This window comes from Filicampus tigris, chromosome 15 (genome assembly GCF_054856515.1).
Source record: "Filicampus tigris isolate MCC_2025a chromosome 15, RoL_Ftig_1.0, whole genome shotgun sequence".
Lineage (NCBI taxonomy): Eukaryota > Metazoa > Chordata > Actinopteri > Syngnathiformes > Syngnathidae > Filicampus > Filicampus tigris.
In genome coordinates, this window is record NC_141231.1 from 1,542,253 (window position 1) to 1,556,687 (window position 14,435).

General features: G+C 38.4%; 1 protein-coding gene across 1 annotated transcript in view; it reads right to left on the minus strand.

The window, feature by feature from the left end:
* megf10 (multiple EGF-like-domains 10) overlaps positions 1-14,435 on the minus strand; it is an 84,198-nt gene that overhangs the window by 42,777 nt on the left and 26,986 nt on the right. The window contains exons 6-7 of the mRNA XM_086053275.1: positions 3,821-4,067; positions 2,774-2,894 (exon numbers count right to left, since the gene is read on the minus strand). Of these exons, the coding sequence (XP_085909401.1) occupies positions 2,774-2,894; positions 3,821-4,067 (368 nt within the window). The remainder of the gene's footprint in view (positions 1-2,773; positions 2,895-3,820; positions 4,068-14,435) is intronic.

Sequence of the window (14,435 nt, forward strand, 5' to 3'; positions counted from 1 at the left end):
ACCGCGCCAGTGATGATGCCATCTAATCAATGGTTGACACAGCCCTGCAGCCACCTGGACAGCAAAAACTCCTACGTTCATCTGCTCTTCCTGCATTTCTCCTCTGACTTTAAAACCATCATCTTACAGAACCTGGTGTGGAAGCTGAACATTTGAGGAACTGGGTCCTAGACTTCCTGATAAACAGAGCACCCCTGGTCGGATCCACAACAATGTCTTTTTTCCAGCACCTTCATCACTGGCTCGTATTGGCTTCTATATTGTATTTGCACTATAGGATCAAAACTCTTTTGGGGACTTATTAGACTAAATCTGGCAATAAATTCCATGACGTATTATGAGTAAATGTGTGCTGGTTTGACAATTAAGTTCACTGAATCCTTGAAACAAAGAAAGTGAGTAATGGCAGTGTAGAAGACTGCTGGGATAGGCTCCAGCACTCCCCGCGACCCTTGTGAGGATAAGCGGTATAGATAATGGATGGATGGATGGATTTATATACATCCATGTCTGATGGATATATGTATTCATATATACATCCATTATTTATACCGCTTGCCCTCACAAGGGTCGCGGGGAGCGCTGGAGCCTATCCCAGCAGTCTTCGGGCAGTAGGCGGGGAAAGATTTGAAAATAAACTCGATCGCGGCCTGGTGCATGATGTAGGAAGCGCACATCCGCCTTCAACCACGAAGAAGTTAAACCAACGAAGAGGAAGCCGCTGAACCAATGAAAAAGAAGCATTTACACCAACGAAGAAGAAGCAGCTAACCCCACAGAGGATGCGTACGGGCCCGGCGGCCGTGCGCCTTACTCGCGTCGAGCAGTGTAACTGCGTTCAAATAAATGACCAGTCGACTCAGTATAACCCAATTACACACCTCTGGATGGAGACTTGGTGTACAAGTAAAGGAGTTCCCTGTCTTTGACATGCTAGCGGCAGTTAGCCATATCCGACCCTGGCATCGCACTCAAGTTAAAATTAAGAAAGTAAAATATGAATGAACTATGGCAATTATACGCTCAAAAGATAAAGTAGTCCTAAGACTGTTGGTTAACGATAATGTATGCACTGCAAGAGAGTATTAGTTCATTTGTGGAGTATTGTATGAACATTGAATGAAGGCTAATTTATGTGTCTCAACAATACTGCTTTGGGGTAGCACCTAATGCAAATAAGCATTTAAAATGCATTAGTGGAGGAGAAAACTGCACATTACGCAACATAACGATGTACACAAAACAGTTATTTTAACTGTTATTGACTCTTATTTAAAAAAAAAATCTATCTTGACTGATATGAAATACTTAGATTGTGACAGTTTTTCAGACATATTTCCCAGTGTTGGAATAGACTAATACGGAAGCGTATTGGTGCCATACCAGGAAAAAAAACCCACAAACCTTATAATGTAAAAACGTGAAACTTATCATGTAAAAACGTGATACTTATGTAAAAACGTCATACTTATCAGGTAAAAACGTCATACTTATCATGTAAAAACGTCATACTTATCATGTAAAAACGTGAAAATTATCATGTAAAAACGCGAAAATGATCATGTAAAAACAGGAAAATTATGTATAAAGTGAAAATTATCATGTAATAACGTGAAACGTATCATGTAAAAACGTGAAAATTATCATGTAAAAACGTGAAATGTACATTTGAGCTCAAATGTTAAGTTGGCCTCGCGGAGTATTCCAATTTCCCCCACTTGCAGCAGGACGCAGAGGCTGGTACTTCCGATACAATGGCACTAAAGAGGGACTTGCTGCGCTTTTTACAAAATCGTGGTGTACCAGAACATTTCCTCATATGCATGAAGCAAGAATACTTATTACAATATCATGCACTGTTCTTAATAAATGTAAAATCTCGCCATGTCTCAACCCAAGCATGAAATAGAACTTAATCAAATCGTTTAAATGAGCCGCGTTATCCATTCTGTGTTGTTTCAACGACAATTTTCTCATTTTTACATGATAATTTTCACGTGATTACATGATAATTTTCACGTTTTTACATGATAATTGTCATGTAAACATGATAAGTTTCACGTTTTTACATGATAATTTTCACGTTTTTACATGATAATTTTCACGTTTGTACATGACAAGTTTCACGTTTTTAAATGATAAGTATCACGTTTTTACATGATAAGTTTCACGTTTTTACATGATAAGTATCACGTTTTTACATGATAAGTATCACGTTTTTACATGATAAGTTTCACGTTTTTACATGATAAGTTTCACATTTTTACATGATACGTTTTTTTTTTTTCCTGGTGTGGCAGCAATACCCTTCCTTAGACTAAGCACATGTTTAAAAACAGTTTTAAACCGAGTTTATTTCATCTTTATACTGACCAGTTTATTTCACTGTTTCATTGACCTCTTATTAAAGGTTAAGTAATATGTTAAAATAAAATAATATAAATTCATTTTTCTCAGAGTCATTATTTTCAATAGTTAAGAAAAAAAATCAATAAAACACACTTAAATATTTCAGACAGTATTTTCAGAAGGGTGGAAGCTATTATTCAAGAACAACACTACATTTTCTCCCACTGTCAGTTCCCTGAGGTGTAATGACTAGTTGTCCCAATACTTTTGTCCATCAAGTGCACCTCCTGGGAGGTGTCTCCATCCCTTTTGTTTGTTGTCACAATAACAATCCCTAAAAGTGCATATTCTATAATACAATAAAAATAAGCAAGTGTTGTGTTCTGATTTCTGAAGAAAGAACAAGTTAGGAGTGTGTGCATACCATCCATCCTGCCGGACAAGAGCACTCTCCGGTCACGTGGTGACATATGCCGCCGTTCTGGCAGGGACACCTCTCTTCACACTGCTGTCCGTGTTTTCCTGGAGGACACGCATCCTCACAACTGAGGACAAACATAATAATGTGCATGTGCACAAATACAATCGTAAAAAATCTCCTCGGAGGACTAAAAAGTACAATCATTCAAATAAATTCAATCTTGAATCAAATTATCAAGTTTTCTGCACTGCGTGAGGGGGAGGGAAATGGAGTACTCAGAAAAAAAGGCAGCTGACGCCCCAGTCAAGATTCAAACCATGATTCTTTGGCGATGAAATAGACGGGCGAACCACATGCGACACCATGCCGTCATTCAATAGACAACCATCCCAAATTCATTTGTTCTGTTTGGCATTATTAAACCAACAAGGCATTGTGTGAAGTTGCTGTTGTAAGAGTCAGCTTGTCACACTAACTTAAACTGAAATTTTATAGCCTCTCTATGGTGATAATAATTTGTTCTAAAGGCTTGACGATAGCCAAAAGCCTGAAGACTTTCTTAAAATATGACATTGCTGTCTCCAAAAGGCCTTCAGATATGGGGTTGATAATCAATAGACAGTACATTTTTCAATTATGCTGTGGGGCCTTTAGTTATTAAAATGCAGCTGCAGATCCTGGCTTTGAAAACCGCAGCTGTCTTGCTCTAATGACATTATCAATGGTAACGCTGAATCAGGCTGCATGAAGTCATGGAAATCTGTGACTGCTACACAAATGCCTAATCTCAAATAAGACTGCTATGGTGAACATTTTCTACGTTAGTGAAGTAAACATTGGGAAACACTAACAGCTGACTTTTGTAGCTTTAGTCCATTGGTGAAAAAGAAGATCTTGGTGCATTAAAGGTAAAAGAACTGGGTGAAAGTTGTTGCTCCATTAGGTAGCATTTTGTCCAATTAATAGCCACAATGATTGTAGGGAACATGGAATATTAAGTAGTCATTATTGGGATTAGAAAAAGGAAAACTAATGTTTAATCTTACTTACAAAGCTCCAGTGTATCCTGGTGAGCACTTGCATTCTCCAGTCACGTGATGACAAGTAGCCCCATTTTGGCACTGGCATTTTTGTTGACATCCATTACCATAGGTTCCCACCTCACACACTTCCTCACAACGCCATCCTCTGTATCCAGGAGTGCAGATACATGCTCCAGTGATGGGGTTACACAGAGCTTTGTTCTGGCACTGGCATCTGTTACTGCAGTGGGGACCCCAGTGGCCACTGTCACAAGCTGAAGACAATAGCACAATAAAAGAAACAGGTTTTTACTTGTATCACACTGCTATGTGACATTTTATCTGTCCTTTTTCTGTCATTTTTTATATTTAAATTATTAAATGCATCTCAATCAGAAAAAAATAACTACAAGCTGTGATTGGAAAATCATTTTTATTTGAAGGGTCTGTATCATGAAAAATCACCTTTTTTATATATATATATATATATATATATATAATTAGGGCTGTCAAATGATTAAACATTTTAATCAAGTTAATCACAGCTAAAAATTAATTGATTGTAATTAATCGCAATTCAAACAATCTACAAAATAGGACATATTTTTCTCATGATCTGTTCTTGTTGTATCATGCTTTGTTGTTGTAGTTTCCGGTTGCTCCAGTAGGGGCAGTAGGTAGTTCCTCTGTATATATATATATATATATATATATGTGTGTGTGTATATATATATATATATATATATATATATATATATATGTGTGTGTGTGTATATATATATATATATATATATATATATATATATATATATATATATATATATATATATATATATATATATATGTGTGTGTGTATATATAAATATATAAATATATATATATATATATATATATATGTGTGTGTGTCTGTATATATATGTTTATATATATGTGGATGTATATATATATGTATACATATATACATATATGTATATACATATATGTGTATATATATATTTATATATATGTATATATATATATGTATATATATGTATGTATATATGTGGATATATATATGTATATATGTATGTATACATATATACATATATGTATATACATACATACGTATATATATATATATATATATATATATATATATATATATATATATATATATATATATATATATATATATATATATATATATATATAAATATATATATAAATATATATATAAATATATAATACATAGTAAACAGGTGTACGCATCACCACCTGATCCTAAACACCACCAAGACCAAAGAGATTGTGATTGATTTCCATAAGCCTGTATCTTGCTGAGCAGCGAAGACGAGCAAGTTGGCAAACGTCTTCATGAATATTTGCAACAATGGTGGAACCCTGACGAAAAAAACATTCGCTACGTACTAGGCCTGCACGATGTGTCTTTTGAACATCGCGATTGGGATGTGCGCATGCGCGATAGTTAACTTTTTTTTTTTTCTTGAACACGCAAACTTTTGTTTTGCTTCAAAAAAGCAGCAAGCTTACTTCGTGCTCTGCCTGTCTCGCTCACACCCTCCTTTCTGCCAATCAGTCACCGGCCCCTCCCCTTCCACTCTGCTCTCTGCTCTGAAAACACTAACTGTTAGGCTAGGTTCATACCGCAGGTCTTAATGCTCAATTCAGATTTTTTGAAAAAATCAATTTTTTTGTGTAAGCGTTCATATTACATTATAAATGCGACCTCGGTCTTGTCTGCTGTATGAACACATGTGTCGTCAAAGTGGCCCGCATGCGGCAGAAGAAGAGACGACGTCACACCCGACGTGTTTGCGGAAGTAAATGTGGTCCAGCGTGTTGGGGCATTTATACAGTCAAGCGATTTGGTAGCAGGTAGACATAAATACAGTATTTGGGGGAAATTATGAGGCGAGGCTTTAACATCTCATTTCATGGAGACATCACTAACGATGACATCACGTCTTAACCGTGCGTAAAAAGTTAATCTATCTGAGCCGTGGCTGAATAACTACGATTGCCATAAATGTCCACTTTATGCTTCATTTTTCAAGTGGGATTAAATTAAAATAAAATATAAAGTCTATAGTGTTACTCAAAACAACTTTGCGTTTCCCTCTGATTGCGCGGAGCACATTTTGGGCTCCGGATAACGTCAATGTTGGATATCTGCGTCATTCAGACCGCGAACCCATTGGAAAAGATCGGATACGTATCTGATCTAGGACCACATATGAAAGCGACCCAGGTCGCGTTTGAAAAAATCGGAATTGAGCCGTTCAGACTGTCACAAATGAATCTGATACAGGTCACATATGGGCAAAAAAATACAATCTGGGTCGCATTTTGCCTGCGGTGTGAATCTAGCCTTAGGTTATGAACCCCGTTAGTCTGGATTAAATGATATTATATGAATACAATGATGTCATGGTGAGTTAACTAAATTATTCCCAAACAAATCTATTCAAGTCATCTGGTGAAAATTCTTTTTTTTCCATTTTTAACATCGCAATATATATTTCAAACCCCCCAAGAATTGCAATGTCATTTTTTTCCAACATCGTGCAGCCCTACTACGTACGTACACATCCAGTGCTCAGACAGTAGTGGACTCATTTAAGTACCTGTGTGTTCACCTCAACACAAATGTCCTGTACAAGAAGTTCAAAGGTTGCCACCAATTGCTGAGGAGACTAAGGGCCTTGCACACACATACATTTTTTCACACAATATTTTCTGTACAAAGAAACACAAGGTATAAAATATCTTTGTGTAACACAATTTTGCAGTTTTATCCTAATGGTCTGGAGTCTTTTTGTAATTAATGTTTTTCTTTTAATTTGATATTTATCTTGTTCGTCCTATTGTCCTAAAATCTGTGAATTTCCCACTGTGGGATCAATAGTCTTATCTTCAAACATACTGAGCTGATGGCTAAAATTTACCATGACTAATTTCCACACTAGTGAAAAGCCGCCTTTCATAGTTTGTTATGCACGGTCGATTAGACACACCCAAAATGTACATTTGTAATTTATGTTCTATCCATAGCACCACTACAAGTTTACACAATTGCCATTTGTTTTCTTTTTTTAATTGTGAGAATGTACAATGTTACGTCCTCTTCAACCCCAAAGACATGCAATCAATTCTGACTTCCTAGAGACATGGTTGCTGGAAGGCACTACTGGACAAATAAAAGGCTGCTTGTTGTCTAATGAGGTAGTTAATGAAGGCAGTTCACAGTTAGGGAGAGATATGAAAAACTTGCCCCTGGTGTTGAAACTGATCAGGGTACAGATCTCATTGAGGGCAATAGCTAGAACAAAATCATTTGGAACAGTGTATTATGTTGAGAGAGTAAATCTAGGCTTTTATTTTTATCACAGTCTGCCATGACCCACGAGCCATTAGCCTCATTCTTGCATTGGCTTAACTGTGGATTTTAGCATTAAAGGAAAGACAAGGCAATCTATGCTGAAATCTATCAATTTAAAAATCTGTTGTGTGTTTCTGGACTCTCCATAACAGCTTGCTTCAGTGATGCTTCATGTAAGAAATGTAATAAATACAAATGTGTTGCAGTGCATGTTGATGTAAATGCAAGGCTGTGAAATGTGAAGGATTGTCTATATTTTGTTATGGAAAATGCTGAACGGTAGCTCACACTAATTGTTCCAGATATTAAAAAATATATATATATATCATGGGTCATTGTTCAAACAGGTTGAAAACATGCAAAAGTAGTTGCTGGATAATTGTGAAATGTGTTTGACAACACGCCAACCGCGCTATTGTGCACGGTATTCTCTTCATCTTCACAGTTCATTTTACGTTGTCCCACCACAGAGGGGTTTATCATTTACATGATTGGCACACTGTTAATGTGGTGATAAATACTGAAATAATGTATAATCATCAGATTTAATAACTACGTACATTGTTTGACACCAATCTGTTACCCAAATCTAATTAGTGTTTGTAAATGGGTGAATGAAAGGCATTAACTTTGTTTACTTTGTATGTTGTCACTTTTTGAAGTTGCGTAGGTTGACTTGCATTAGTTTATAGGGGCGCTGCCACATCAAATATGAAGGATAGGCTCACAACCGGAAAAGTACTCTGCATAGGCTCTATTATACGATATAGCGCTCCATGTTAGACTCTATGTATCTATGCTTAAATAACGACGCTGTTTTAAACGGTATGGTTTCAAGTATACAGCGCGGTGTCTAATCTACCGCTTTATTGTATTCTTAATGAAATGCAGAACTGACATGAAATATTTGACCGGCGATAGGTGAGCTAAACTATCGAGCTAAGATAGCTAGCGTAGCTTCACAGAGGTATCTTAGATGCGTCAGACAGATGAAACGAAACTTGTCGATATTGTCTCTCTCATCTTCGAGTTTTAAACCTTTCATGTATCTTATTGTCTTTTTCTCGGTTTCATCAAAACAATCATCCTTCACTCCAAAGACATCTCCAAATCTTTTTTCTCTCTACAATTGATTGCTAGCAACATGCCAGTAACACTAGTGTCTATGTTTTGATGATTAGAAAATATTTTCAAAGCGCACGTCACTTCACCTGTTATTAAATAATAGGACGGGTAAGTTTTGTATGACTATGCCAACGGAAACGGTACAGTCAAAAGGAACGGTTCGGACAGTTTTTACACACCATCCCACCCCTAGTTATGTCACTTAGCTGTACTTAAATGTTCACAATCACATTTCTTACTGGTCCCCCCCAAAAAGTTTTCGTATTGCTAGCTAAACTGTGACGTTAGCTAAACTGTCTCTGTGTTTTGTAATGACGATTGAAGTTAGATGTTGTCGTTGCTGTCTTCATTCCGTGAGGTGCAAAGCATGTGTTTTGCCATCCTACTTTTGTCAACATCATGGACAAAATAATCTATTAATTCAGATTAATGATCCTCTGAGTTCCTCCGATGCTGTTGGTGTTTACGTCGCCACGTCACACTATCAAGTGACCCTGATTCGATTGCTAGGTTGGCGTGAATGAACTAAATCCCTTTCCTCCCTAAAAGGGCAAACAGTGTTAAAATATAGATTTAAAATCATAAACAAGATGACTTATCAAGTCATGCAGTTCATGTCTAAGTAAAGTCGGTGTTATCTGAGCCATGAGCAACTGTGAAAAAAAGCAAGTGGCAAAATGGCCGGTCAGTCGTCAATTGTTTGCAGTGTGAACCCTAAGATCTTTTCTGCCGTTCTCACAACCCTCTGAATGGTCTTTTTGTAATTTGCGGTAGTGTTGCCATATCACACGGTGATGCCATTCGTAAGCATGCTATAGAGCCAGTCAAAGTTCAAGAGCCAATTGGTGCTTATGCCACATTTCTTCACACACCCTAGGGCAACAAAGCAGCTGGACTAACTTTTCTCTGTACTCCATCTCATCATTGTTGCTTATCAGTCCAATAAGTCAGATTGTGGTGTCATCAGTGAATTTGATAATCCGCTTGTTGTTATGAATGGCTGCACAATCATCTTTGAACAGAGAGTACAGGCAACAGGCTTGAGTATGACTTTCAGACCTGACCACATTCATGTGGTATCTGAGCCCAGGCCTCCATATTTTGATTCCAGTCTATCCTTGTAATCCGTTTCACTCTTCTACTTTGACATGCTGATTGAATATAAACCCCGTAGGGCTCTGAGATGATCCGGGCTGTTATACAATACAATACAATATAACTTTATTTTTATAGCGCATTTCTTAACAAATACAGCTGTATAAAGCACTTTGCATTACAGCAATAATATAACAAGTGAAAGCAATACATTAAAACACAAAATACTACAATGTACACAGGAAAACAGCAGGAAAACCCGATCCCCTCTGAGGCTCCGCTTAGTCCTCGGCACCTCGAGCAGCGCCAGGTCTGCAGACCTGAGGCTGCGGGCAGGTGTGTAGGAGTGGAGGAGCTCGGAGAGGTACGCCGGGGTGAGGCCATTTAAAGACTTGTAAACAAATAGAAGCATCTTAAAATGAACCCTAAACTTCACTGGGAGCCAATGAAGGAAGGCCAGATTTGGTGTTATGTGCTTCATCTTCCGAGCTCCAGTTAGGGAGCGAGCAGCAGCATTTTGGACCAACTGGAGACGTTTGAGAGAGGACTGGCAGACTCCAAAATAAAGTGCATTACAGTAATCTAGCCGAGCTGTAACAAAGGCGTAGATGACTGTTTCTAAGTGCTGATGTGAAAGGAGGGGCTTTACCTTACCCAAATGTCTAAGATGAAAGAAGCTGGACCTTGCAAGAGAGCTGATTTTCTGGTCCAATTTAAGATCAAGGTCCAATTTCAAACCCGAGCTCGAGACTGTTGGCTTTAGATATGAAGCCAGGGGGCCCGGGTCAACAGGGTGGGAAGTAGAAGAGCCACTGGGACCAAACACCATAACTTCTGTTTTCTTTTAGTTGAAATTTAAGAGATTTAGTGACATCCAGGCTTTGATGTCCTTTGAACAGGACAAAAGTGGTGTTTTGGAGAAAGCGTCTTTTTTGCTCAGCGGGACATAGATTTGACAGTCATCCGCATAGCAGTAGAAGGAAATACAGGGATTTCGAAGGATTGAAACCAGGGGCAGCAAATACAATGAAAACAGCAAGGACCCCAAAATAGAACCCTGTGGAACACCATGCGATAGAGGGGGAGAGCGGGAGTCAAAGCTAACAGAAAAAGTCCCACCACCCAAATATTATCTAAACCCCTCTCGAGCGCTTCCACTAATACCCACTTGGTGCCGACAAACGAGCCCAAAGAATACAGAGGTCCACCGTATCAAATGCTGCAGTCAAATCCAACAAAACAAGACATACATAGTCTCCAGTGTCATTTGCCAAGAGGATATCATTAAAAAAATGTCACCGGGCTGACGCTGTGCAATGCATCATCTTGAAACTGGAACCTGGAAAACCTCCATGACATTATGTTGATCCAAGAAAGATTTTAACTGCGAGTACACCACTTTTTCCAGAATTTTAGAAATAAAAGGCAGCTTGGAAATGGGTCTAAAATTTGACAGCACACCTCGATCAAAGCAAGGTTGCTGATGGTGTAGTTGTACACACGCTTGAGTTGTGTGCGGGCAGCGTGGTATCGGTTCCCGCTCAGTGACGTTATCTGTGTGTGCCCTGCGACTGGCTGGAGACCAGTTCAGGATGTAGTTCGCCTTTTCGTCCATAGTGAGCTGGCATAGGCTCCACCACCTCCCCGCGACCGTGGAAGATGATATGACCTTGATGAAGGCCAGGTTTCTTAAGCAGGGGTTGCACTTCAGCATGTTTAAAATGTTGGGGGACTACACCAGAAGACAGGCTGCCGTTGATAATGGCAATACTCGGGAGAACTTCCTTAAAGAAGTGAGGAGGAACAGAGTCCTTAGAGGATCCTCCAAAAATGTCAAGGAAACAGCCTCAAAGGAATCCAACACGGCAGAACAAGGAATGTGGACAGAGGGGTCAAATGTGGCGTTCAAACTTAGCTTTCTTCCCCGGCTTTTTTGTAAACTAATTTTATTTTCTCTTCATGTGTGTGTGTGCGTGTGTGTGTGTGCGTGTGTGTGTGTCGGCGTGTGCGTGTGTGTGCGTGAGCGTGTGTGGTTGAGAAGTGATGCCTGGAGTTCTTTAGATGTTTGCTCTGGGTTCTTTTGTGGCCTGAGTCTCTTGGAATAGTTTTTTAGGCTGGCTGACCACTATAGATAAAGTTCAGTTCTGTTATTGTTTTTTTTTTTTTTTGTTATTTGAAATTCTTTGGATCATAGAATGATGTGTTTCTATTTGAGGTATTGTAGCCTACTTCACTTTGTCTGACAGATAGTGATTTAGTGAATATAGTGAATTACTTCCATAGAGGGCCATAAATAAAATGTTCATTTCGAAATGGCATCTTTTATTTACATGGATTGTCTTGGCGAGGTATTCGAATTTGCTTGCTGATCAGAAATTATTTTCATCTGTTTCTTACAAATTTGAAAGGAAAATAAACAGGCTCTCCATTGCCATAAATGTATTGCCCAAAATAAAAAACCTTGTTACCACAACAACAACAAAATTCCACCAAGCACAAATTTCTGTACTTTTTGCTTTGTATAATGAAACACAATTATAGGGGGAAAACAACTCATATAACGATAAAAACGTGCCCATCCAGGACACAACTAAAAAAAATGCTGTTCTTCAAATTAGTTTTTACATAAATAACCATGGATTATTTTAGGAGATCAGATCCTCTTTTCCACTGAATACACACAGTTTGAAAGTGAATACTGTATGCCCAGAATGCTAATCAACACTATGCTTAACCAGATCAACATTCGGAAGCTGTTCAAGTGATTAACAAGCTCCTTTTCTTCTGTCTGCATTAGCCTGCTTCAGAGTGACCTGATAAAAAAAAATACATACTTCCTTTGCCTCAGGCAGTCTAAGTCGTGTGTGGTGAGGATTCTGGGACAGACAAAGGGGATTAGAGATACTAAAATGCACACATAAAAACCCTTGTGCATTCAAGTCGGCCAACTCTGGAACCCTTATGAAACCTGACCTGGATTAAAGAAAGGCCAAACTCCGGGAGCTTGAGGCTCCCTATCCACTCGCTTGACAACGACTTGTTCTTATTCATCCGTCTACTCAGAATGGCTACGGAGACAAAAAATACTGCTGATGGTGGTTAAAGGACAGAATGACATAGTGATACCATCACAACACAGTTGTCAAAATTATCATCTGGAAAATGTTGCGCACTGCTGATGTCCAGTTTAAGAAAATCTAGTTTAGCTGTTATTTGTTTTCCTCAGTGATGGATAGTCCACAAAAGAGGTGGAAGTGGGGTGGGCTAAGTGGAGAATGGGAGTGCAAGTGTTTTTTCCCCATCTATTTAGTAATTACGCAGTCTACCAAGCATGGCACACTCACAGGAAACTTCACTGATACAGAAGATTCACAGGGAGTGGGAAAAAAAAAACACTTGTAGTGTTCTACCGCTTTCCTGAACTGTGTCGGAATGTGCGGTCGCCTCTAGAGTTCTACTGACATCACATTAAAACTGTTTCACCAGTCTGCTGTCTTTCTGTGGCGATTCCATAGCACAAATAACATACAAGCGAGCCAAACTGATAAACACAAGTCAGTGTCATTTGTTCGTTCCATATTTAATTGATGATTGAAAATGAAATCATGAAAAGGTGACAGATTGTTTTATTCGTTTTTAAATCTAACATAGAAGCTATGGTGTTTTTACATTTTAAAGTGGATAATGTCTTCTTACACGTGTGTATAACAAAAGTATCACTGGTTAATTTATAGGGTTGGGCAATTAATAGAAATGTAATTGTGATTTTGGATTCTCATGATCATAAAAACATCATCTAAGAAAAATGTTTAATGTGCCTGAATGCACTGTGTGTGTGATAAATGTTATTCTACTTCTCTGTGCATGCTTTACGCCAGCCTGGGGTAAGGTCCAAAGTCTGGCCCGGGGGCCAAATTTTATCCGGCCCGCACCCTCTGTCATAGAATTAATAACATCTGGCCCGTAGCCCAGTTGAGAAACATACAGAGCTGGGCACTTGACCCTTTTTTGCCGGTCCAGCCGCGACCCTCCACCCTTGATCTGGGTACCATTCCTGTCAATCGATTAAAATATTTAATCGTAGTTAATCGCATTTTTCATAGTTAACTTGTAGTTAATCGCACATTTTATTTATTGTAAAAAAGGTCGCTTGATTTTTCTGTCCCATTATTTTCTTGAATTTTAATACCCTTAACATGAATAATAGGATTGATTTTCTAATTCAAATACTTTTATAGAAATATATAAGACATATATAAAATATATAGAAATACCAATATTTTTCAAGAATATGCTCTATGCAAGCCCACTTGTTGAAACAAGGCATTCTGATGAATATAAACATATAAATATGTAAAAAAATAAAAATATCAAGGTAGAGAGCGGTATTTCAACACGTGACACAATTGGGGGAAAAAGACTTTAAAAAAAGCAGCAGCATGATGCATGAGTTGGCATGACTTTGTTGATGAATGAACATGCCACGTCCTCTTGGATAACTGCCAATCAAGTCAATCTTACTATAGATTCACTTGCATTTTATGACTGATTAAATATACCTTAGTTGTGCCAACTAGTACTATCACAATGTGACAAGAAAGAACACTAATTTGACAATGTGGGACACCAACCCACTAAGCTCTCAGTGCTAGCAGACTATATGGAACAAATAGGTAATCTCATCGTGTGTAATTTACAGCACAGCACAGCATCGAATTTCAAACAATAATGCTAGGCTAATAATCGTAGCCTATTTAGCTTAACATTCTTCCAATGTCAATGGGTCTCGTTTCCACTCCATGTCCGGTCGTTCGGGCGCAATGTTTCATCATCCTGCAGCATCTCGCTCGTATGTATGGTCCAACATGCATTATGCCAACAACCTCCTCTTCCTCCAGCTCTTCAAACACCAGGATCCCCTCAGATAAATTCGAAATATCACTTTCTGAGTCAGTTTCTGAGTGGCTTTGTACATTTTCCACATTGAACGCTGCCATTGTTGTTCATCTTATGACGTTGCACTTCCGGTTTCGTCGCTGCCAGG